The sequence below is a fragment of the Suricata suricatta genome, chromosome 4 (genome assembly GCF_006229205.1).
Source record: "Suricata suricatta isolate VVHF042 chromosome 4, meerkat_22Aug2017_6uvM2_HiC, whole genome shotgun sequence".
NCBI classification, from domain to species: Eukaryota; Metazoa; Chordata; class Mammalia; order Carnivora; family Herpestidae; genus Suricata; species Suricata suricatta.
In genome coordinates, this window is record NC_043703.1 from 82,120,578 (window position 1) to 82,146,730 (window position 26,153).

A 26,153-nucleotide genomic window follows, 5' to 3' on the forward strand; every position below is an offset into this window, starting at 1 on the left:
TCCTGATCTACCCCAGGCAGCTGGAGGGCTTCCTGCCATGGTTTGGGACAGGATGGACGATGACCATCAGTTTTAACTATAAGCCTTAAAGAAGCTGCTGAGGCCAAAATGTGTCCTTTAATTGCGAGTTTCTTCCGTAATTGCTATGTGTAAATCCAAGCCTTTTAGCTATCCAGACGCTCAGACACAAGGATTCTAGCATTGGGTTAAAATGGAACACACCACAGCAAGACCTGAGAAGTCAGGAGGACTTATTTCCAGGGATAAGGTACAGGATACAAGTGCATTGTTTAGAGCAGTGATCACACGACTCACCTGGGTATATATTCTATGTAACTGGGCACTCCAACTCAGGCACCAGACACCAAACTTCTGATTTATATCAAAGGCAACAAAGAGATACAATCAACTCACAGAAAACAGGAATGGCAGATTAAGAGCGAGTTCTCGCCACATATCTGATTTCTCCTAGAAGGCTCCCTGGGCTGGTGTTGGGAGGCTGTAGCCCTGAAGCCCCATCTCTGGGTTTGCAACCCCGCCCTACCATGTCCTGGCTATGTGACTTTGTGCATTTACCTCATGCCCCATTTTCTCCGTCTATATAAGGGGATGAGAGCAGGCCCACCTCATGGGGTTGTAATGAGGAAAAAGCGAGGATGCACACACGGGGCGCTGAATACGCATTCACTGTAATTAGCCCACGAAGGCACGAATCTCGTGACATGACTTATTTCCAGTGCCTGGCACACTGCGACCAAGATTCGCTTACTGATTGAACAAATGAAAGTTAAGACCCAAGTGAAGACAGAGAAGCTGCAGCTGAGAAGTAGGGCTGACAGAAGTTTAGGAAAACATTTTGTAACGAATAATTTCCAAAGAGTGAAGTTAAGACCAGGCTTTGAGATTCTGCTTTTTCTCACTAGTTCACTAATTCAAATTTATTACTTCAACATACAAAGATGTGGCGGTAGAAAAAGAAAACACACAAATAACAAGTTCATTGGACTCCCCTCTAAAAATGTTCCCCGGTAGGCACGGAGTGTCAGGTACCTGCTAGAGCAGTGACCCCCACCATAACTGAGTCTGAGTCTTTCCAAAGATCAATACACACACAGCCTTGTCATAATACTTTTTTTTATTACAATATCCAAAAAATGGAGTATGCAAGTTTAGGGGGTCTTGAGGCCCCTTCTTCAGTCGTAGGAATGTGCCATCGCAAGACTGTAGATTTCAACTATAAAGAAGTTCAAATGTAAAGAAAAAATGCAATTTCTTCATAAACATTCTGTGTCTCTTAACTACCAATCAAATATTCTCTTGTAAACCCTGAAAAATTCCCTGTAAAGCAAATAGTTTTTACACACATATATACACACACACATACATGTGTTTGTGTATGTGTGTATATATATATGGTGTGTGTGTGTGTGTAAAGTGTGTGAAGTGTACAGTAGCTCCCCTTCCCCAAAGATCAGCTGTTTTCCTTAATCATCTGTATTAGTGTCAACAAATGGCTACAAATACATATTACTTTGAGAATTAAATACATAATTGTAAAATTTAAACAAGCTGAAGGGCAAGAGGAAAGAGCACTATGCGGATGGCACATCTGGGGGGAAATGACCACAGCATCTGTCTCTGAGTCACCGGTCCTGCTTCCGCGGACTGACTTTCAAGGAAATTTCTTTTATTGCAAGCATAGCCCCGAAGGCACTGGAGTTTCCTTGCTACGGTCTCATCCGGGGGTCCTGGTCCTGCTCTGGCCAGCGCAGGTGCGCTCTCTGCACAGTCTGGGAGCCACGCGAGGGCAAGGGGCACGGAGCCAGGGTGGCCGGGACCAGGCACCTCGCGGGTGCCGCCTGGCCCGAGAGGGAGCCCTGAGCCCCGTGGACGCCGCTTTCTGAGCGACCTGTAGTTCAGTGATTAATGGCAGCTTCGGTGCACTCAAACCGTGGCCGGTGCCTTTCTAATGGGGGGTTCTGTTAGCATGAACCACCTGAACACACGAAGGCCATCTTCAGTTGCCCAGGAATAAAGTGAACGGATGCTCCTCTTCACCTCCGATCCCTGGCCCTGGCTGGGAGCAGGGCAGCTGGAGAGGGGGGTGGAAAACAACTGACCGGCACACAAAGATGAACTGAGGCAAAGGAAGCCAAGAAACATGATGAACCACCGGACAGAGCGGAGCCGCGATGGGAGGGCCCGGAGCGCGGCCGCTTCTTGGGGCCAATCCGCTCGGCTCTGGGGAGGTGAGTGCAGCCAGCACCGAGGGCCTGGAGGTGGCAGGTGGCAGGGCCGTGGGAGGGGCCGTCACTGCAGCGCTCTCACGAGGTAGAGCTTCTCCCCGTGCTCACTGGTGAAGATGGGTGCCTTTTTGTAGTGTTCCACCAACTCGTCCATGGTGTGAAACCGCCGCTGCCCGATGCAGTAGACATTGTCCACGAGCTGCACCTTGAAATGTTTGTTCTTCCCTGAAGCTTTCAGAGACACGGAGAAGTCACTGGGCTGGGGAGCAAAAAGAACACGAGTCAGGATGGGCCGCACGCAGGAGAGGCGGGGAACTGCCACCACCCACTCGCACAGGGGCAGGGTCTCCTTGGGGAGCTAGTGTGGCACTTGGCAGAATGACCCACAGGCCATCCAAAGTCTGCACGCTCTGATTCCAAGCAAAATCGCACTTTGCTTAGTACAGCTTCGGTGCCACACAGATTTTAGTCTGAAAGCCGGGGTCTCCAGAGCATGGAGGACACCAGAACTAACCTGATGCTGAAGAAACATGCATTTTTAAACATTTCCCAACCTATTTGTGATAATCTGGGATTTGTAAAACCTGGATTTGCATATAGGCAGCAGCTAGAAATTTCCTGTCTGCTGACTATTAGAAATCAAGCCATCAAAAATCTTCGAATTCTAAGCTATTCAAAATAAATATGTTAAGACCAGTTGAAAACTCTGGCTGCATTTTAAACATGGTTGGTAATATCCTGGGGGCAGGGCCACTATGGTTTAAGCACAGATTTTCCTGAGAAATGTTTAAATTTGTGATTATGTCATTGCATTACTTACCTTTGAATACATTTTTAGAATGATATTATTTTTATTACAATTGGTCTTGCCTCTTCTGAGGCACTCAACAGCAGGAGAGGTTGAGAGGGGAGTGGAAGGAGGCTGGCCTCCAGCAATGGCCACAGAATAAAACCCAACTGCCCACCACAGCCCATCAGGGACATGTCCCCTGGCCCCTGCTGACAGATCTAATGAAAGAGATCAAAGTATGTCCTACCCTTGTGCCATTTTCACATCTGTCCACATTGTTCTTTGAGCCATCCTGTCTCCCCATCTTGGACAACTATTCCTGTAAGGCTTAGTGAAAAGGTTTTCCACCTGAGGAAAACTCTCCATTCTCAATCAAGGTAAGTCCCTCCCCGCACCCCTGTCTGGCCAGACTGCATAATGCAATGGATTCTGGTGGCAGGAGCAGAGTGTATTCCAGTAATGTCTCTGTAGTAAATAATTTACACGTATGTCTTGCTCCTTCATTATGCATCAGGCCAGGCAGACCACGCCTTTTCCACCACTATATTCCACACAGAGCCATACAGATGGCGGGCTCCTACTACAGTTCTTTGTCTTTTTTTTTTAAGTTTATTTATTTATTTTGAGACCGAGAGAGCATAAGCAGGTGAGGGGCAGAGAGAAGGGGAGATAGAATCCCAAGCAGACTCCACACCACCAGTGCAGAGCCCCAATGCGGGGCTCAAACCCATGAAATGCAAGATCATGACCTGAGCTAAGATCAAGACACTTAACTGAGTGAGCCACCCAGGTGCCCCAAGGTCACTACTCAATTCCTAAAGCAGGATTTAGCATTCCCCAATACCCAGCACCTTCCTGCTGCTGAGGACCCCTCCAGCTTCATGTCCTTCCCAGTGGGACAAAATGAACCAGCATCTCAGCCATTGTCTCTTACACAGTTTACAAACATTTGATCCAAAGTGTGCAAATCTTGCAAAACAAGTGGAAATCCCATAAAGTCAATGACAACTCAGGGAAATGGATGTCTGGGGACATTCAACTCCGTAAAAGCACCTCGGGGCTCCCTCACCAGCCACAGCCGCTACCATAGAAGAATTAAGAGACAATTATATTCATAGTTCGTATTTGTACATCCCTCTGTCACGAACAGACCTAACAGTAACAAATGTCTGAGGGAAAAGCCCCATCTTATCTCCATGCTAATCCCAGGGCTTGGTGCCCGGGGGAGGAATCAGGAAGATTTAGTTTCAATTCGGCCTCAGCCTACATAGGATTTTCAGAATCAGGGCCACTGGAGAGTCAGGGGGTGGGGAGGACACAGACCCGAAAAGTATTTCCCACACCAGATCTCAAAGAAACAAATCGTCACAAACCCCGATGTCACAGATGATCTCGTCAACCTATCAACATAACATTCTAAACGGCAAACAGCACAAAACAGCGTTCATTCTAAATAATGACTTGACTGCACAGTTCTCAAATCATGACTGCTTTCTCAGGACTGAACAGCCGGATAGATGCAGGCCAGCGTCAGCGTTCTCGGAATTATCAGCCAAGCTGGCTGCTGTGTATGGTTCCAAAAAAAGAACAGAGTGAAACAGGTGCCGCCTGAATGGTGCTCCACCCATGAGCGCGGCCTGCAGTGTTGGCATCACTGTGGCTGTCACAAGTTAGCCCTAGCGGTCAGGACACCACAACCGTAAGCACCGGTACGTACCAGTTATGAACCACTCAACCCTCTCCTGACGGCTGCAGGTTTCCCTTCAAGCAATGGTTAGTTTCAAGCTTCTATTACATTTTATAGAGATACATATATTTTGGAGAAGACAGCAGGCCATCTCACCTTTATGGTTTAGCACAAGCCAGGCCCTGCGCTAGTTTTATAAATACTTCTCAATTCGCAGACCAAACAGCATCGTTGTAGAGGTAGAACGGGAGTCAGGGTGAGTACATGATATACCCAATTGTAATTAAGCCAAATGATCAACAGATGACTTTCTTAACAAGGAAATTTGCTTTTAATTTAAGCTCCTTAACTTAACATCATGGTGCATCACGTGTATATGTGTGTTACCGTAAAACTGATGCAGCAGAGAAGGTAATTTTTAATTTCATGGGCTCTTGAGCAGAAACCTTAAAGTTAAGGACGTAGAATGAACCCAATTCATGTCAAGCAGGAATGCTGAACATTTGGGGAATTCTCAGTGCATTTTGAGTAGAGTTTCCAATCTACAAACTAACGTGCAGTTACATGTTCTCACGAGCCAGCACCGCACGAGGCCTGAAAGGAACTAGACATCAGTGGTTCTCAAGGGGTGCCCCCGCCTCCAGACCAGTAACGGCGGCAGTATCACCTGGAAATCTGCCAGCAAAAGCAAATTCTCAGGCCTTGCTCCAGACCTGCTGCCTCAGAAACTCCAGGGTGGGGCCTAGCCGTCTGTGTTTCAATGAGCCAGGCAGGGATGCTGAGACAGTTTGAGAACAGAAATGAGATCTAGGCCAGCCACCAGCAGTACTGTCAAATGTCAGAGCCAGGAGAAAAAGACAGGAACATGACTGATGGACTAAGTAGCCCCTCAAAGAAGGGAGCACCATGGCCAACTTCACCCCCAGGCTGCAGATACCTTTCTGATTCTAAGGAGTCTGGCCCCGAGGTGCCTGGGTGGCTCAGTCTGCTAAGCCTCTGACTTTGGCTCAGGTCATGATCTCGCCGTTCGTGAGTTCAAGCCCCATGTGGGGTTCTGTGCTGACAGCTCAGAACCTGGAGCCTGCTTCAGATCTGTCTCTCTGCCCTGCCTCCACTCATGCTCTGTCTCTCTCATTAAAAAAAATTTAAGGAGTCCAGCCCTGCTCCAGACTTTCCCGTGCAGAACTGCCTCGATGAAACACCGGGACACAGGTGGAGAGAATGCTCTAACATGTCTTTCCCTCAGTTTGGGCCAGTTCCCTGGGCCTGAGAGAGATGGAGAGGCTCCAGACCCAAAACAACTCTGCCTCCACAGAAAGAACATGAGGCAGGGGAGGACCCCTGGGAAGGCAACGCCACCAGTCTTGTCCACATCTCCATGGTCCTTCCAGGCTGGTTTTCTGGAATGACTCAGGCGAGTCAGGGGAAAAAGAACCAGCCCACCCTCCCCTTGACCAGTCACGGTGTGCTCTGGACCCTCACTTAAAGCTGGTTAAAGAACCTTAACAGGGTTTTGTGTGAAGACCTACACTGAGACAGAGGCCCTAGACTCCAGTCCGACATTCTCTCCCCACACATGCTTTTGTTTTGGGGTGTTACTGGTTAGAAGGTACAGGCCCACATGAGGTAGTGAACACGCTTTCCATACTGGAGCCCAAAGCTGGAGCCTGCTGAGTGATCCTCATCAGGAGGCCAATAGGTCGCAGGGATTGTGAGGTGGGCAGTGTGCCGGACTTGGGAACTCTTCATGGTTGGCGGGGTAACAAGCCAGCGCTACTGTTTCTGCATTATGGAGAAGTTGAGGGCAGCCATTCTTAAGAACTCCGCAAAGACACTGCGGGGATGTGTTCTAGAAAAGTGCTCTAGAGAAGTGTGCACATGTGTACTAGGCTACAGGTTTAGGAATGTCCAAGCAGAATTACTCATAATGATGCTGAAATACAAACACTCCTCACGTCCACCAACAGGAAAACGGATACATAGATGAGGTGTATACTTCATCAAACAATGAAATAGATATGATAGGGAAAAATCTGTTCTAAGACGGCCAACGGGACAGACAGGGAAATTCTAGTCCCTCACAGGACTCCCCTTCCAGGTTTTTCTTCCTGTCCCCACTTGCCGTGCACGCCAAATTACTACTAATTCGGAATACAGAAGTAACAGGCTACAGACTGTTCCCTCTGCTTACACTCAGGGCTCACACCTCTGCAGAGTGGTCTCCTCTGAGCCCACCGGTGTGAAATAAACCTCCTGCCTTCCACAATCTCCGAGCGCCCCTTGATTCTTCCACCGGGTGATCCAGACCAGGTTCCAAAATATACCAGTGTGGATTAAATAAATCTCATAGAGTATGGCTCAAAAGAAGAAAGTGAGAAAGAATAACTACAGTATCACACCATCCACAGAATCCAAAAGCAGACAAAGCTAAACTATGTGTAGGGATATACACATAGTTTTAAACAATAAAGAAAATGATTATCATAAAATCAAAGGTAGTAGTTATCTCTAGTGGGAGGTGTGGTGCTATCAGGAAGCTAATATGGGGGTGGGCAGGAGCTTCTGAAGTATCAGCAACATCCTGTTTCCTGACCTGGACCTCGGTTAAACACGTACTTCTTAAACAACATTTGCTGTGTGTTATGTGTCACAATAAAAATGTTCTAAAGATGTTAAGCTTGAAGCTAGGAGACCTGGCCTGGCTATCGACTAGTCGCGTGGCACTGGCACTGACCGCTTCAAATACTGCTTCACCCTCTGGCCTACCTCCCCTTCTCACCATCCACTCTTTTGGGAAGCCAGTTATGTGTGTGTTAAGCCTCTCACTTGGTCCTATAAATCTCAGGTCAGCATTCTATAACAGAATACCATAAACTGGGTGGTTTAAAGACAGAAATTTACTCCTCTTTTTGGAGACAAGGAAGATCAAGTAGGCAGCAGATTTGCTGTCTAAAAAGGCCTGCTTCCTGCTTCATAGATAACCATCTCCTCACGGTGTTGTCAAAGGGCAGAAGGGCCAAGAGAGCTCTCTAGGGTCTCTTTTCTAATGGCGCTAATCCCATTCCTGAGCACTCCTACCGCCCTATATCATCGCATTGGATCACTGCATTGGGTACTGGGATTCAGCACGTGAATTTTGCAGGAGGTGAGGGGAGGCGCTTGTGCACATTCAATCCATAGCAAAATCTCTTGTGCTTTTCTCTGTCCTTTCTTGTGTGCATCCTAAAATTTCTATTCCTCTGAGCTATCAATCCCATTTACTAATCCTTTCTTTGGCTGCGTTTAATCTACTATAAACCCACCAAGTTCTTAAATTGAATTACTATTTTTTGGTTTTATAATTCTTACTTTGCTCTTTCTGTTTATTACTTCTAATTCTCTACTCAAATTTGTCTTGCTGAATTTCTTGAAACTACTAATCCATTTACCTTAAAGACCATATTTACACATTCAGAATCCAGGTTTCTGTAGGCCTGTTTCTATTCTCATTTTCTCCCCTCTTTGTTTTTGGTAATTCATTCTTATCTTTTGGTACTTTAATTTAAATGCTGCATATTTAGATGAGGTTTGTAGTGCTGAGAACTGTCTGCCAGAGAAGGTTTATTTACTTTTGCTTCTCTACTCAGTGAAGATGGGGCACCTCAATCCAATGAGGAACAGAACTGATGACAGACTCATTTATTCCAGGTTTGCTTTTGCTTCTAACATGTAGACTCTGGAGAGTCCATACTAAAGGCCTAGATTTTGTTTTTTTTTTCTGGGGCCATGCCTCCTTGGTGGCCCTGACCTCTAATTCTTGCTCCCCAGCACTGTAGGCTCCTGAAAGACTACTTCTTGGTTGCTTTTGATTTATTACAAGGTGTTGCGCAGCTTTTCTAGCTGTTTTCAGCAGAAGTGTTAGTCTGTAAGAAATGAGTCCACCATGACCAGAGGTAGACTGGGCATGTGACACTGGGCAAGTCGTGATTTGTTCAGACTCCAGGTTTCTACTACATTCACACTAACTGAGAAGGACAATCATTGGTTGTATTCCAGGCTGTGGAACCAGGCGGCCTGGGTTCATATTCTGGCTCCTCATGTTGCCGACGGCACCACAACCCTGGCCGGTCTCCCACTGGCTTACTGCTTCAGTTTCCTCAACTGCAAAACAGAGAGAATTCCTGGAACTGGGAAGAGACGGAATCAGTTTAATAAACTACAGTTATGTCAGGAGTATAAAATCTTTGGGGAGATAGGAAGCAAACATGGTCATTTAGGGGAGTCGTCTTTAAATTCCTTTTATGAAACTTTATGAACAAAGCAATCAGGATCTTTCCAATTTTTAAAAGACTTCTTTCAATTAGAATCTCTAGAGAATACTTAACTTTCCAAACTAGCTAGAAGATGTCTATGTTCTATTGCAGAAGCGTCACATTAAAAAATTTTTTTTAGTTGTTTTAATGTTTATTTTTGAGAGAGAGGGAGAGACAGAGACAGCATGAATGTGGGAGGGGTAGAGAGAGAGGGAGACACAGAATCCAAAGCAGGCTCCAGGTTCTGAGCTGTCAGCAGAACCCGATGCGGGCCTTGAACTCATGAACGGCGAAATCATGACCTGAGCCGAAGTCAGATGCTCAACCGACTGAGCTGCTCAAGTGCCCCCCACCTCCAAATTTTTTTTTAATGTTTATTTTTGAGAGAGAGAGACAGAGCATGAGTGGGAGAGGGCAGAGAGAGGGGACACAGAATCAGAAGCAGGCTCCAGGCTCTACCCGGAGTACCATATTAGTTGTCTATTTCTGTGTCCCCACATTCAATGGCTTAAATATAGCGAGCATTTATAATGGCAATTTCTGTGGCTCGGGAATTGGGGAGTGCCTTAAACCTTGAGCTGGAGCCACTCAACTCCTATTGGACAATACTCAAGATAGCATCTGAGGACTCAACCAGGGATGCAGAAGCTGCTTCCAAGAACCAGGTCTGCTCTCCTGTACCACTCCAAGGGCCTCTGTTCCTAATCGCAGAGGGCTCCCTGAGTGTCTTCACAACCTAACCACTGACTCCCTCAAGATCAAGAGATCCAAGAAAGGGCAAAGCCACAGTGTCTTTCACAATCCAGGCTTAGAAATCCCCTAACATCACTTCTACCACCTTCTGTTCATTGGAAGTGAGTCATTAAGTGCAGCCCCTCCTGAAGGGGAGGCAATCAGGCTCCACCCCTTGGAGAGAAGGGTGTCAAAGAATTTGTGGACATCTTTCTGAGCCATCACAGGTAGCACATGTGTTAGATTTCGGCTGCACTAAAAGCTAACTAGATGCAGTCTTGTATTTCTTTTCAATTCTGAAACTTCTGCCTTCAATTCCTGACCCCCATCACCCCCCTCTTCAATTCCCATCTCTGAGCTTACTCCCACTATCCACATTTTCTTCCCTTTCCCTCTCCAAACACCATACCTACTCGGTACCAATTCTCTTGGCTGAATGCTGTGCTAACTTCTCAGATTTTATAACATCAGACCATACTTCTCATTCTCCCCTTCTGACTGTTCTTTGAAGGGATGATTTTTCCATTCTCAAAGCTTTTGAACCAGAGATTCTGAATTATCATTTGGGATAAGCAATTCATTTTACGTCCCCACCCCTCTTGTTTTTTTAGGAAGTCATTTTCCAAGTGGAATGCAAGGACAATCAATAGACGGGGAGAAAATCAACCTCTCTCAGGGCTTTAATGTTCTCATTGTTTCTGTTTAGGTTTTAGGTCCCCTGTTTAAATATAATCCCTCTAAGGACAAGAACCTGATTTAACTCCACATGTCCACACAGGGATCAGAGTAGGTGTTCAATAAATGTACTAACTTACAAATGTCCAATTCTGACCATCTATTTCCACTATCCGTTCTGGTAGGTAATTCTTACATCTCACCTCTTTGCAATTTCTGCTCACAACAAGCGATCACTTTTAGAAAAGAAAACTAAAGAACACCCTCCTTGATCCTACTTTTACAGCTTCATCAGCTTGATATCCACCATTTGAACTACTTGCTGAAAAGCACTTTGCGTTATTTATAAAACAGATGTCCTGGTCAAATATTCCTCTCCTTTCCTCAAGATTTAATCCCTATTTTCTCATTGATGCCAAAAAAAAAAAAAAAAAAAAAAAAGATGCTGGGAACAGTCTGTAATATCCTTTATTTCTGTCTCTATCCCTGATAGCTTAAGTATTAAACTGATTTTCTTCTAAGCACGTGGCTGGGAAGAAATAATGGGAGTGGGGTGGGCCCTTGCTCCCAAGCACTCCTGATTCTTACACTTCTATTTATCTTTCACTTTGGAGAGTAGAAATTGTCCTCCGTGTGGTCTGCCAAGCCACTCAGGTAGACCCTGGACCGATTTCTGGTCATGCTGGCTTTTGATGATCAGCCATGTATACATATTTTTAATACTCTCTCCACTACCAAACAGAGATCACCTTGTTGGGTTTCTTATCAGTGGCTAAATCATTCTTTCCTTTTGTTTGGCAAATGGAAGTTTCTCTTTGTTTACTTCTCTAAGGAAGGTACTCATTGCCCAGAGAAGTACTTCCTTACCAAAAAACCTGAGACCCAACGGATCAGAGGCAAAGTGTATTCCACTGATCAATACTGTTCTTATCTCAAAAAAAACTGCCTTTCAGTTTTATCATTCTGTTAAATCGCCTGCCCTGGTTGTCCAATATAGCCTTCTTAATCAAAATCGACTCACTGTCTATACTTAGGCTACTAGCTGTCAATTGATACTACTCTCTTTGTTTCTGCATCAGATTATGTTGTCACTGGCATTTTCTCTTCTTCTTTAAATGTGTCTCTGAAATATTTACTCCACAGCAAGCTAATCCACCTGTGATGAGATCAAACATTACGTTCTCATTACTTCTTGAAATAAATTTTTCTACACAAATCAACCACAGAAGAGTCCCATCTACCCAATCTTTGTTGTTGTTGGTTTATTTATTTTGAGACAGAGAGTGACAGAGCACAAGCAGGGGAGGGGCAGGGAGAGAGAGAGAGGAAGACACAGAATCTGAAACAGGCTCCAGACTCTGAGCTGCCAGCACAGAACCCGATGCGGGGCTCAAACCCACGGACTGCGAGATCATGACCTGAGCCAAAGTCGGCTCCTTAACCAACTGAGGCACCCAGGCACCCCCATCTTCAAATTAGTACGTGTAGGTGTATATATTCTTCCCTGCCTCCCAAAACATAGTCCCTAAAGTTAAATTTAAATCCCTCAGAGATTAGACTTTCAGAATATTGTCCTCATCACTCTTCCTCCTTCTGCCGTGTCATGCCCAGTGTACATGATCAATAATAAATGGTATTCAAAAATTCAATTCTGAATTTTAGCATGGAACACAAGGCTCCTCAAAAGGGCTGGAACCAATGTCCTATGCCGTAATTCAGTGTTTCCCAAACTTGAGCATCAGAGTCACTGGGAGAGCTCCTTCACACGGACGGTGCAGGGCTCCATCCCAGACACTCAGATTCAGCAGGTCTGTGGGAGCCTCAGAATATGCATTTCCAGCAAGTTCGCCGGTGACACTGATGCAGCAACCACACTTTGAGAATTACTGCTACGAGGCTGAGAAAAATTTTGCAGGTGTCTTTTCCTGTTTGTTTGCAGAACCACTCATGCTTGATTCTATAGGATTTCCAGGGACTATAATCCAGTGGGAACTCTCAAAAAGGTAAAGGCAGTAAGGAAGAAGGGGGTGAACAGGCCAGTCTGCATACAATTCCCCTCATATGTGCTCCTCACGGACCTAACGGATAAAAATCAAGCAATTCATCAGAACCACTTTCTGTGTTACAAGCTCTGGAGGGGTAGTTCTACTTTGTTACTCGACGCTGCACTCGCTACACTCCCAGACGCCAAGGTCAGGAGCTGCTTAGCAAGAGTGCCACAAGAAACATCCCCAAACAAGCCAACAGTGCAGTCGAGATTAACGGGTTACGTGCTGATACAAATCAAAACCACAGTGAGCTGTCGCTCCACACCCATTAGGGTGGTTATGGTGAAAAACAAAACCCCAAAAAACAGAAAGTAACGACTGTTGGTGTGGATGTGGAGAAACTCTGTGCACCGCTGGTGGGAATGTCGAGGTGCAGCTGCTGTGGAGCACAGATGGCAGCTCCTCAAAAAATTAACCACTGAATTACCATTTGGTCCAGCCATCCCGCTACTGGGTACACATCTACAAAATGGAAGGCAGGGACTTGAAAAGATAATTTGCACCCCCATGTTCACAGCAGTATTAAAAATAGCCAAAGGGTGCAAGCTACCCATTACCCATCTACAGGTGAATGGAGAAACACTACGCAGTATATACACACAATGGAATATCACTCAGCTTTAAAAAAGGAAGGAAATCCTGTCACAGGCTACAACATGGATGAACCCCAAGGACATTATGCTCCATGAAATAAGCCAGATCCAAAAGGGCAGATATGGTCTGATTCCATTCACATGAGGTAGTAGTTGGATTCACAGAGACAGAAGGTAGACAGAAATGAGAAAGTCACCAAGGGCTGGGGAAAGAAGGAAATGGAAAGTTAGTATTTAATGGGTACATAGTTTCAATTAGGGAAGTTGAAAAAGTTCAAAGGGGGTTATACTTGTGTAATAATGGAACCTAAATAATGCCACTGCACTTAAAAATGGTTGAAATGGTAAATTTTCTGTAATGTACATTTCATCACATAAAAACCATCTCTTAAATAAAGTTTATATGCTCATCTAAAAAGGATTGTGAAGGTGGGGTGGAAACACCAGGAATGTGATACAGGAATCCGAGGCATCAGGATGGGTGAGGACATGTGTTCTTCCTGCCAGGGAAGCTGACCAGGAGTCTGGGGGTGCAGCCTCTGGCTGCAGGGGACGCTTGGGGGGGGGAGCGGGCACAAGGGCCCAGAGCACCGCCTCCTAGTGAGGGCACCGCAGTGGTACAAAAGAACTCAACATTGTCTTCAAATCACCTGCAATACCTGGTGGCCCTAGTTACTGGCTCTTCCTGGCAGGTGAGTGGGGGTGTGGGGAGAGTAGGGACATGTGGCAGTTGGGAGACACGGCTCAGATGCAGCTCCTGAACCAAAAATGTTTGCTCCCCTTTGGCCTGGGGTCAGGCAACAATGATCCCTCAACTCGACTTTCTATGAATCATTTTTTTCATGACCTTCCAAAAACGCTACAAGGATCCTGATTGGCTCCAGCTGGAACACCGCTGGGCACTCTTAGAACACTGAACACTGGTGGTATCTTACTAAGATGCCCGAGAAACCATCCATGCCGGGCAAGCACCTTCCTTACACGTCTTAAGACCAACATGAACACACTTCTTGTGAAATTCCTTCTGTAAGCTGCAAAGGAACAGTTTTCAGAGGCACGCAGTAAAGACCCTGGGCAGGCAGTGCACGGCCTTCCGTGTAAAGGGAGAAGAGGTGTGAGCCTGTCGGCCAGGCACCTGCCTACATACGAGAAAACTGTATTTATGTTTACCAAGTGTGGCCCAGAGCTGACTGAAACATTTCTCCATCTGCCCTGGTTCCTCAGTGTCTCTCCACAGTCTTGAAGGCTGGAGACAGCACCTGTGTAACCGTCCTTCGCCAGTTGAGAAACCATGTCCACAGCAGGAAACTTTCAGCCCGAGGGACAGCCGGCATGCACTTGCTGGGCTGCAGCCTCACCAGCCCTGCCGCCTGCATCTGCGCGTGCACAAGTGCGTGCATGTGTGTGCGCGCGTGCATGTGTGTGTGAAAAACAAAACCAATATACACAGTTCAAAAAAAAAAATCCTAACAATTTCTATGCTTTTCCTTCATTGCTAATTCAGTAGAGTGATTGTCAGATTACTGACAGGTGAGCCTAACCTCTTATAGAAACCAAGTGGGGGTGTCAGTCTAAAAGACAAATATATTTAGCTATTTCTGTAGCTAAAATATACAACACCCCCTCCCCCGCCACAAAACACAAAACACAAAAAGCAACCCACCCAGAGGCTTACACTGGGACAGCAAGTGTTTTCCACAGAAGCCTTTCTAATACAGTAGGTCTAAAAACTTCCTTGACCCAGTTAAAAAAAACTTCCATTATGATTTTCAATATTTTAAAACATTAGGGAAAAACATTTCTTACAGGTACTGGTGATTTTCTATGAGAGCAATATAAATATTTAGATAAACATAGTTCATGATCTCAGAGATTTTTATGAAATTATTTCTGAATACCGTTATGGAGAAATTATTTACTTTGACATATTTTTTGTGTTACTTTCAAAGGCTTGTTCTTTAGTTGCCAGTGGTTATTGCCAGTGGCTACTGGATGGCCATTTCTCTCTCTACTATGTTTGCAGGCCTGAAGAAAAGGTGTCTGGACCCCTCTCATGGCAGCAAAATTAAGCCAGAGGCCACGGTTCTGACTCAAGCTCGACATTGTGTTTAGCACAACCCCAGGAAAACACAGGCACAGAGAGACAACTTAGGACTCCTCAGCTTTAGGTACTGGTTGGCTGCTGATTCTCATATTGAATTTACAATTGAGTTAATGCAAAGAATATTTCTTGGCGTCCTACCAAGGCAGTAGGATTCGATAGCCAACAACATGCATTCTCTGTGCTGACTTGACCTTTGAAGGGGGCAGCACAGTCATGTTCAGGGGCAGTGACACCCTAGCATTAAGACTGCCCTGTGATCCAGGAGCATGTGCGGAGCACGTGGCCCAGGCCTGCATATCAGGAAAGGTGCCCTGGGAGCAAAGGTGGCCAGAATGAGACTTGAAAGATGTGTGGACACTGCACTGGTGGGGGTGCGAGGAGCGGGGGAGCGGAGCTGGACTCTATCTAGAGCTATCTAGCTCTGCACGAAGGCCTGGAGGAGGACAGCCCAGTCCGGGAGCCCAGGAGCCCAGGAGCCCAGGTGTAAGGAGGAAAGGAATGGTGGCACACGTAAGGTGTAGACAACAGAGAAGCCACTCAGCAGCTCTCAGCAAAGCAGCTTCCCGGGAAGAGCAGCCACCTGAAGCTTCGCAATGACCTGAGGGGACCTGCTCAGCCACTGCACCTGCTTCATTTACATGTCACAAGGCAGGTGAGTTCTGGGCAACAGACTACTCTCTGTTCTGCTTTCAACATTTATATCCCTCCAGAAACAAATCAATGGATTTAGTACTGTTTACTTTCTTTTGTAACACAGCAGAAATGAAACTCCATTTAAAGCCCTTCGTCATAAATAATGCCTTTGAGGCTTAAGTTCTAAGATTCTCAGGTGCCTTCTATATCACCAAAAGGCAATTTATTTTGTCCAATGATTACATGCACTTTTATCGGCACTCTGCGAGGATGCGGGTGCTCACTTAACTGAACCAGAACCTGCCCCTCCTGGGGAGAACCGGGAGCTACACCTCTGACCGAGGCCAAGGGCACAGTAGGGAAGCCTTTTCAGGTTCTGAAAAAAATAAGTGAGACCTTGAGATTTGTGATTGATTACACTTTAAGAAATAGCTTCAACTATGACTCTTGTCTTTTTCACATATGCTGGTTAATAGTGCAGGTGTGTCTGTTTTAAGGTAAACATTGAGGCGCCAGCCAGGACTGCCAAGGCACTGAGCCATCTGAGAACTGGGTGAATGAAACAGGTGATGAGCAGTGAACTCTGAGAGAAGTGCCCATACTAAATAATGCTTCAGGTCCTTGCGGTTTGAAGAATCAGATACGATTAAAGTGAGAAATACTATAAAAATCTAGGCTTAAAGCGTCCATTAGGTACTGGGCAAAAAGCCTGACAATTATAAAGTAGCTTATAAGTTTTGCACTTGGAAAGATGGATATAGGCATCACTCAAAGTAAAACCTATGCTCTTTCTTAACATCAACCCATTTATAAGGGAACATCTAGGGATCACGGCACCAGACCATGGATTTAGAAAGCTCATGGGCAAGTAAGTCACTGCCGTAAGGGGCTCACGTCAGGCTCCCTGTCCTCCACGCTGCTCCACAGCGGCCTACAGACTGAATTCTTCCCTATTCTCCATTAGAAACAGCAAATGCAGCAACTCTGTTACCAGGTTCTCAACAGCTAAAAAAAATAAAAGAAAATAAACAGAAAAGTACTTTAGGAGGTGAATTCCAGTCAACAGAAATCAACAATTCTACCTAAAAGAATCTTCTGGACAAGAGTAAAAATGTTCATCTTTAAGCATGTTCCTAATTCTTGGAAATGCACTATTATGCAGAAATGGAGTTTAAGCAATTGCTGTAAATACGTATAAAACCATTAAAATTACATAATAGTTTTCAAAGTGTGGTCCCTAGATCAGCAGCATCAACATCACCAAGGAATGTGCTAGAAATGCAAATTATTGGGCTCCAGACCTCCCGGGTTGGGAGCTTTCCAGGCAGGACCCAGCAGTCTCTGTTTTACCAGGCCCTCAAGCAGACGCTGGGACAGTAAGTTTGAATGTCACTGATGTGGAGAGACAAAGGGATGATATCAACCCAAAACAGAGTTTTGGTAAAGAGAAATTACGTGGGTTTTTTTGTTTGTTTGTTTCTTGAGAGAGACTGAGAAAGAGAGAGAGAGAGAAAATCTTAAACAGGCTCCATGCTTAGCATTGAGCCTAATGCAGGGCTGGATCTCATGAACCATGAGATCATGACCTGAGCAGAAATCAAGAGTCAGACACTCAATAGACTGAGCCACCCAGGCACCCCAATCTTAATGGATTTTTTAAAAAACAGCAAGGAATGAAACACATGACTATTCATGTGGGCAATATGTGCACTCAATTATCTTTAGAGCAAGGTAGCTTTTCTCTATCAGAAGCAAATATATTGTGTGACTTGGAGGCAAATCCTACTGTGGAATGTAATAAATGTGAGGAAGAAAGGTTTCTGGGAGTTTTAAACTCTTAACAGAGGAGAATGGCTCTGTAAACTACAAGCTGACGCCATCCAGAGCCAGTCACCTTGGCAGACGACAGCCCCGCTGTAAGCAGTCTCCTTCCGAATAAAAGCAAATGAAACACTAACCTATTGACAACAAACAGCTTACCCAGAAACCCAGCTGCCAGTTATTCTGAACTGTACCACTTTCCAACCGTACCCGCAGAAGAAGGATGGACAAATACATGAGGACGTATGATGAGCATTCAGAGGCCAGGTAGGAACTTTGAATTTTCTGGAGTTAATGATCTATGGACTAGCAGGTGCAGGAAGGATAATGGAATATGGAGACTAAGAAACAGTGCTGTTTCACTTTGAGCTGCTAGGGAGAAACGACAATTATAGATGAGGTAGGAGAGTGGGGAGGAAGGCAGAAAAGATAGTAGAGAACACAAAGACTGAGTATTAAGATTCAGGACAGGAAAAGAGAGCCCGAACAGGATCGTCTGGTTTGCCCATTCGTTCCTCGATAAAACGTGTCTGACAGAAAACACCAGGGACTTCACGGACCCTGGATATCACAGTATGTGGCAATGTCTGTGTTTGCTTTTCCAAAACATGTACTTCTCCTTCCCCAAAGCACACATGTCCTAGGGTTCAGACTTGGGTATATTTTTTATTTTTCAAAATAGAGAAACACTGAGTATTTTTAAATGCAAGATACCTTCAAGTAAGAGCCTAGCTTATTTATAATGGAAACACTCAGGGTCTCTTAAAAACGGATACATATCTTAAAATGTACTCTAAAAATGATACGTGCTTATTGAGAAGTCAGATGTCCCATGGTAACCCCAGTCAGAGGAAAGTCCCAGGCCCAAGGACTGTCAGAAAGAAAAGGAAATGAAAAGAAGATGCCTCCAAGTCGAGCAGCAAGAAGGCTCAACCCGTCAGAAACCTTTCTGACTCTGGCCTGAAGCAATGTGATGTTAGGGTCTGGCTGCAAGTGAAGGGCTCACACTGGTTTGGTGGCTGCTTTTTAAAAGCCAGGTTCTCATTTTAGAAATGTCCAAATTAATATGAGAAAAAGACAAAGAAGGAGAGGAAAGGATGTGAGAGACCCTGGTGAGAGGCAGAGGTAATCAATAGGCCATGGAAAATTAATAAGGAATGAATTTGTCCATCTGCCCATCCAGAAAGTGCCTCAACGGCCTCTGGCAACCTGGATATGAGTAAGAAGAGCAAACCGAGGTCTGCTGTTAGGAGAAAGGCAACAACAGCCCTTGGAGCCCCTTGAAGCATCCCTTTGGCACAAGGCAGGCATCCCGACAGCAGAAAAGGCCATGTGTCATGGCGTAAGTCACTGGGACAGGCATCCCTGGACACTCTCGAACCGGAGGCAGTGCTAGTGGGGGTGTAGGCCGAGGCAGGCCCCTTTCCCGTCTCCATCCCCCTGGCATTACACAATGACTATGCCATAGCTCAGTTTTCTAAGGTAAGACAGAATGCAAAAAAACCCAGAAAGTCTCCTATAAAAATGGTTAAAATGCAATGTAAACAATGTTTCAATTATTTAGAAAGTCAGCATAATCTCTAATAATCTGAGACAAACAAGACACTGGAGCTTATTCAAGTGCTGAGATGGAACCCAGATAATGTAATACAGGCACAACACCTCAGAGATGCTGCGGGTTCAGATTCAGATCCTGACCACCCTGATAGAGCAAATATCACAATAAAGAAAATCGAATGAATTCTTTGGCTTCCCAATGCATAGAAATGTTATATTCACACAACACTCTAGTCCATTAAGTGTGCAGTAGCATTATGTTAAGAAACATAATGGGCATGCCTTAATTAAAAAATACTTTATTGCTAAAAATTGCTAACCATCCCGAGCTTTCAAGGAATCATAACCACTGAGCACAGATTACGATACCAGATCCATAAAGTGAGCAAATGCTGGTGGAAAATGATGCCAATTAAACTTGCCCATCACAGAGTTGCCACAAACCCGCAACTTGTGAAAAACCAGTTTAGCTGCAAAGCACAATAAAGAGAAGCTCCAGGAAAAGGTCTGCCTGGATCCCTCCCTCTCAAAGAGGAGTCAGCTCATCTCTGAGTTCAGGCAGTGACACCCACTGCATGTGCTTCGTTTACAGGGAACAGTAGGTCTACCCATGGCCAGCAACGCAGAGGGTGCTCTCTCTCTCTCTTCTACCTTGGCCCCCAGCCCTAGACAGGAAGGATGAGGAAGCGGGCAAACAGCTCGACCCTGGGGGCTGCTTTGGCCCCTCTCTACTCTAGGAATTATCTTCAAACTCAAAATTTCTTTCTTTTTAAAAAAATTTTCAATTATTTTTTTTAAAAAATGTATTTATTTTTTAAATGTTTGTTTTTGAGAGACAGAAAAAGACAGAGCAAGCAGGGGGAGGGGCAGAGAGAAAGGGAGACACCAATTCCAAAGCAGGCTCCAGGCTCTTTGCTGTCAGCACAGAGCCTGATGCAGGGCCCGACCGCACAGACCATGAGATCATGACCTGAGTCAAAGTAGGATGGTTAACTGACTGAGCCACCCAAGCACCCCTTAATTTATTTTTTAAATATTTATTTATTTTTGAGAGAAAGAGAGAGCATGAACAGGGGAGGGGTAGAGAGAGGAGAAGAGAGAGGAGAAGACAGAGAATCTGGAAGCAGGCTCCAGGCTGTCAGCACACAGCCTGACGTGGGGCTTGAACTCACGGACTGCGAGATCATGACCTGAGCTAAAGTCAGATGCTTAACCGACTGAACCACCCAGGTGCCCTCTGCTTTTTAAAAGATTTTATTTTTAAGCAATCTCTATGCCCAATGCAGGGCTTGAATTCCCAACCCTGAGATCAAGGGTCACGTGTTCCATCAACTGAGGCAGACAGGTGCCCCTCAAACTCAAAACTTCTAAATCAAGACTCTATTTTCTGACTCTGGATTATACTTATCCCTTAAGTACTCTGGACCAATCACCTTATCCTATAATTGGTTTTTCAGTGCTTCCTCTAAGTTTTCTTCCCAAGCGTTAAAAGTGTGGCATACTTGGCTCTTCTAAGCCTCAAGCATGATCTAAAGGAAGCTTCGCACAGAGCTTACGTCTCATGAGAACAATTCAATCTGATGTCTTGCCAGAAATGATAAACTCTGGCGGCTGGATAAGAAAATCTCAGAGTTTCGATTTCAGAGGTAGTTAATGCCCAGGCCCGGGGCACACTGGCCCCAGCACGTCTAAGGCTGCTGCCAACATCGTGACCCGCTGACCCCCAAAGGGGTCTGGTTTTCACCACCATGCTGCCCCTCCTGCCTCCAAGAAGAACAGAGCCCAGCTGTCTGTCTCTTAGAAGAGGAAAAACGTTTCTGTGGCCTCGAATTCCTCTAAGATCAGTCTATAAGAGTAAGATGGGCACTTACTCATCATGGTATCCACCTTTCCAGAGGATGCCAAATTACATACAGATTCCATACTTACTAGTCTGACATTCTGCATTTAAACAATTAAACTGAAACCTGCTGAAACCAATACAAAGTAATCACAATGGATCCTTCCCACAGAGGTCTTGTTTTGGGGGGTCTTATCTCATATCTGCAAACACATCTACCACACGGGTTGAGTGTTTCCACAATGGACACACAAAAAGATCATCCTCTGGGACACTGGCCCAGTTCTTCCAGGCAGGCTCAGCCACATACCTGAAACACAAATCCCAAATCTGTCTGCTGCTGGGAAGGGATAAGGCAAGTGGCTTCATGCCTCTTATTCAGGGCACAAACACAAACTCGTCTCTCTCAAGCACTGTCTTCTGCTTCTCCATTCTGTTCCTAAGTGCTTTAAAAGCTTTTCAGGGATGAATTCCATGATGCTGCCTGCGGCAGAGATGACCTTGGGACGGTAAGGTTTAGAAACAAAAACAAACCCACAAAGGCTGCGTCAGAAACCAGGTGCCCCTCCCGCTGAGAACTGCCATGCCTAGGGCCCAGGGAGAAAACCAAGCCCACCGCCAGGGCCTGGGAACACGCCGCAAAACCTATTAAGAAGATGACGTCTCCGTTTGTAGAACAGAAAAGGGGTGAGCTCAGCAGAGCCGCCTTCGAAAGCTGAAAACCATTTTACTCACCGTTCCGTCCACAGAAGGCCGGGAAACGGTCCGCAGCTGAGTTACTACGCCCTCAACAGTTTAAGTCTATCAGAGCAGCAACCTTACACAGGCGTATGGGCATATCGTATTCATCTGGCTTATCTGGAGCCTCGGATATTTGGGGCTCCGTGCTAACAGGGGACCCGCACACTGCTCCGCAATTCTGATCGTGCCCGCGCCGTGCGGGGAGGGAATGGAGCGGACTGGCGCGGGGTGCAACACACACACGTGCTGCGCAGGCACAGGTTTGTGCTGGCACCACCCTGGGCGCCCAGCAGACCGCGCCCCTCCCGGGCACTTACCGAAGACTCGCTGTCCCTAATGAGGAAGTCCCCCTCGACGCCGCGCTCGTTGAGGGCGCACTCGGCCTGGTGCCGCGTCACGTTGCCGTAGTACCACTCCCGGCCCGCGAAGCGCCCGCTGCACGCGGGCCCCATGGAGCTCATCTGCGGGGCAGGCCCGTCGCTCAGGACCACCACGTAGTTCTTGGGGACCAGGCCCACCTGCCCCCGGGCATTTTTGCACTTCCACCACTCGGGGTCATTCTCGGGCTTCTCGATCACCTCCATGGTCTCCCCCTTCTCGAAGTTGAGCTCCTCCTCGGTGACCGAGCTGAAGGGGTACAGCGTCTGCACCACATGCAGGACCCGCGCGCCCTGGCCATTGCTCAGGGAGGCGCCCTTCCGCAGGCTCAGGAAGCTGGGGGACTCGGCGGCTGCTTCGTCCACCTCCTCCAGGACATAGTTGGAGGGAAACCAGCCGATCTGCCCGTTGTAGCTGCCACGCCACCAGCCATCGCTGCACTTCTCCATTACGGTGACACGCGACCCCTTCACCAGGGACAGCTCGTCCTCCCTCTCGGCCACGTAGGCGAACTTGACGTAGGCAGGGATGTTGAGGTCGTAGATGCGGTCGGCACCGCCCCCGTTGGCTGGGTACTCGGCGTCAGTGCTGGGCGTAGGGGACGCGTCCCGGGCGCTCGTCTTCCTCTTCGTCTTGCCGAGGCCTGTGGAGACACAGCAAGGGCTCAGTGGGCACCGGGAACGGGGCCAGCCAGCACACACGGGGCGTCACTGGCGCTGGATGCGCCATCCCCGCCCCTATGACACCGGAGGGGACAAGCCACTGCCGGAAAAGGTGCAGGAGAGCTACCTTGGGCAGTTGCGGGGGAGGGGGGCGCCTTTGTAAAAGCTGGGAATTCCTATACCTGCTGTCTCATTCACGTCAAAGAGTACTAGCGGAGCAAAAGCTATCCAAACAGCCTGAAGCTAGAAAGGTAATACTTTGTTGAGAATTCCCATGCTCCTCTGAGAGAAAAATAAATGGTAGACAAGATGTCTTTGGCCTTCTTACACGGGGCGGGAAGTTGGACTGATGAACTAGGCAAGCAGAGGGCCTGCCCAGCTAGCATCTGGCTCCTGCTGTGGCCAGCCCACCACCTCCTCCGCTCATGGGACAGTGGGACTCGCAACACTGCCACAGAGCTGCCTGGCAGCACCCTGATGGCAGAAACCAATACCCTCCTTCCTTTCTTCTCTTCCTGCAATTCTGTCCTTTCCAAACAGAAACTCATTCCCACATGTTGTGATGAGCTAATTAGAAACATTAGTTGATCTGTTAAGTCTAAGGCAGAATTTTCCAGGTTGTGATTCAAAATCCATTAGCAGATCATAAAATCAATTTAATGGGTTGTGACCAGCTTGTATGTGCATGTTGAGTGGTTTGGTTTCTTTAAGGGAAGATGATAGAAAAATCTGCGTCAAGCATAGTATCATTGCTTCAGCTACGTAAGGGAGTGAGTGCTGAGTTGCAATGTGAAACATTTCTTCCTGTGCATGGAGAAAAGTGTATGAAAAGCCCTAAAGTAAAAATAATTCAGTCTGGTTAAAATGCACAGAGTTCTGGAACCTTCTTAAGAAGTGAGCCTAGGGGAGGAAGTGAGCCTAGGCACACAGAGCTGCAGTGTGCCACTAGACTGGCAGTCAGGGTCATATTCCGCAGCTTTTCCTGGTAGATGGCTGCCGCCCACCAGCCCTGCACAACCCCCTAACTTAGTGTGGTGACTTTCACGGTATCCAAACTGTGGCCACTTGCAGATTTTTCCCCCTCAAAATGACACCAAAGCACTTTTATGGGTAGCCTGTACCTCTCATTTTATTCCTTTAACTGGAGTAAAGACAGAATGATCGTAAGAGTTACCTTTGCTTCTGCACCCTTGCTCAGTGGACAGGAGGAGTTCAAGAGGAACAGAACACTGGCTTGTGACTGTCCTCTGCTGTGGAGTGTTGTGCAGTGCGCTCTACAGAGACCCCCCCTGCCTCAGCCGTGTGCCCAGCCCTGCGCCACCAGCTTGGCCCGGCACGCTGAAGGGCCCTCAGCACACTGATGTGGTCACTTACAGGCATTTCAAGTGAACACACCAATTCCTGAAACAAACGGCTTCGGCGGGTTTTTGTTTTGCTTTGTTCTTTATACCACAGCATTTTAAGTGTATAGGAGACACGCGAGTAAGCCAGGATATGAGACTAAGTCCCCATTTTAGATTTCTACTTTCACGTTAACTTGCTTTACATGAAACATGAACCTCTAAATAATCAAATGAATCCTTCCACATGATTTCAAACCTAGGTTAGTTTAGCTATGTGTGAGAGCGCTCTGGGGTGATTTACTAGCTTCAGAATCCAGAAAGCAGACCGTTCAAGGAGGTACACTTCTATCCCAAAGGCTCGGACACCAGGGTGTTCTAAGCCTCATCAAGGAGTAGGCATGCTGTGGCAGCAATGACCAGGCAAAGGACAGTTTTTATTGGTAATGAAGACTTCAAGAAATAACATTTACAAGTAATTTCCTAAAAGACCTTTTCAAATTTGTGAGTAACAACAACCACTTAAGAAAATACCTACAGAAAGAGCAGGGTTTAGAATAGTCATTGGCACAGAAAGGGGTCAAGATCAGCAGAACAGACAACGTAAGGCTTTAGATCTCGTAATACACTGTCGGAGACACTTTACAACTGACTTATGAATATACAATTTTGCTGACTCTTTTCAAGCACAAAATCATCACTTTAGCCATCGAGTTTTTACCAGGCACCTTCCTAGACTTTGGGGAGACCAAGAAGAGCAAGATAGGCATGCTTCCTGCTGTATGGAGCTTACATTTTTCTATGAAGACTGGAACATTCCACATAGCACCCACACCATGGAAAATTCACCTGTTTTGCTCTACTGTGATCCAAATAGTCTCTGAGGTGACTCTGGAAAGGGGGATGGAGAGTGTGGGAGATGGACGGCCGCACAGTGGCTGACAGCACAGCCCAGAGGAGAATCCCAAGTTGGCCACTTAGGAGCTGGAGCTCTTGGGCAAGTTACTTAATCTGTGTCTTCATTCTCTTACCCATGTAATGTGGACAACAGTGGCACTGTATCCGAGTGCTCGGGCTGCCATAACCAAGTACGACACTTGGCGGGGGGGGGGGGGGGGGGGGGGGGCGGTGCTCAAACAACAGAAATTCATATTCTCATAGTTCTGGGGCTAAAAGTGGAAAGATCAAGGTGTCTTGTGGGGCTGGCTCCTTCTGAGGCCTCCCTCCCTCTTTACCTTGCAGATGGATGCCTTCTTACTGTGTGTTGGCAGGGGCTTCCCTTTGTTGTACGGCTGTGTCCTAATTCCCTCTTCTTACAAGGACACCAGTCACACTGGATTAGGGCCCACCCTTAAGACCTCATTTTAACTCAATTGTCTCTTGAGAGGCTATACCAAATCCAGTCACAAATCCAGTTACTCGGGGTTAAGACTTCAACACATGAATTGAAGGATATACCCCATAAAAGGTACCAAAATTCAGGTTGTAATATAAAGCACAGGAAGTGCTCTATGAGTAACAATTGGTACTCTTACTGAGTTGGGGCTGGCTCTGAATTTCTTTTTTCTCTAGAAAGGTATTTTACCAGTAGAGGGCCAAAGTCCTCTTTGAGCACTTTTGGCAACAACCTCACCAGTGCCAGATGGCCACCAAGATAGAAAGCTTGCCTGTCAAGCTTTTGGCACCTTGGGAACATTATTCGATGGGAGTAATGTCATATGTAGCTGCTGATGCAGTGAAATTCAAGAGACAGGTGTCTGGTTATAGGGAGGAACCTGACCTTACTGACATGTACGTTATCGAGACAGAACAGTCCTGTGACAAGGTGAGCATCCCTGTCTGCAGATGGGGAAACTGAGGTAGAAAGGGATTGGGGAACTGGCCCAACATATACAGCCAGTAGAGTGGCACAGACTCACACAGGAGTAAAAACCTATTTAATCCCTAATAGTTAAGAGGCACACTTCTGTTAAAAGGCTGATGCACACATAGCAGGATTTCCACAGCAAATGCT

The 26,153-nt window shown here is 46.5% G+C and overlaps 1 protein-coding gene across 5 annotated transcripts in view; it reads right to left on the reverse strand.

The window, feature by feature from the left end:
• Positions 1-1,116: 1,116 nt before the first annotated feature.
• The window catches only part of NCK2 (NCK adaptor protein 2), a 147,946-nt gene continuing 122,909 nt past the window's right edge, over positions 1,117-26,153 (reverse strand). For all 5 annotated transcript variants that reach the window (XM_029937077.1, XM_029937075.1, XM_029937076.1 and 2 more), the window contains 2 exons: positions 22,077-22,780; positions 1,117-2,505 (listed from right to left, as the gene is read on the reverse strand). In XM_029937077.1, the coding sequence (XP_029792937.1) occupies positions 2,311-2,505; positions 22,077-22,780 (899 nt within the window). In that variant the 3' untranslated portion in view covers positions 1,117-2,310. The remainder of the gene's footprint in view (positions 2,506-22,076; positions 22,781-26,153) is intronic.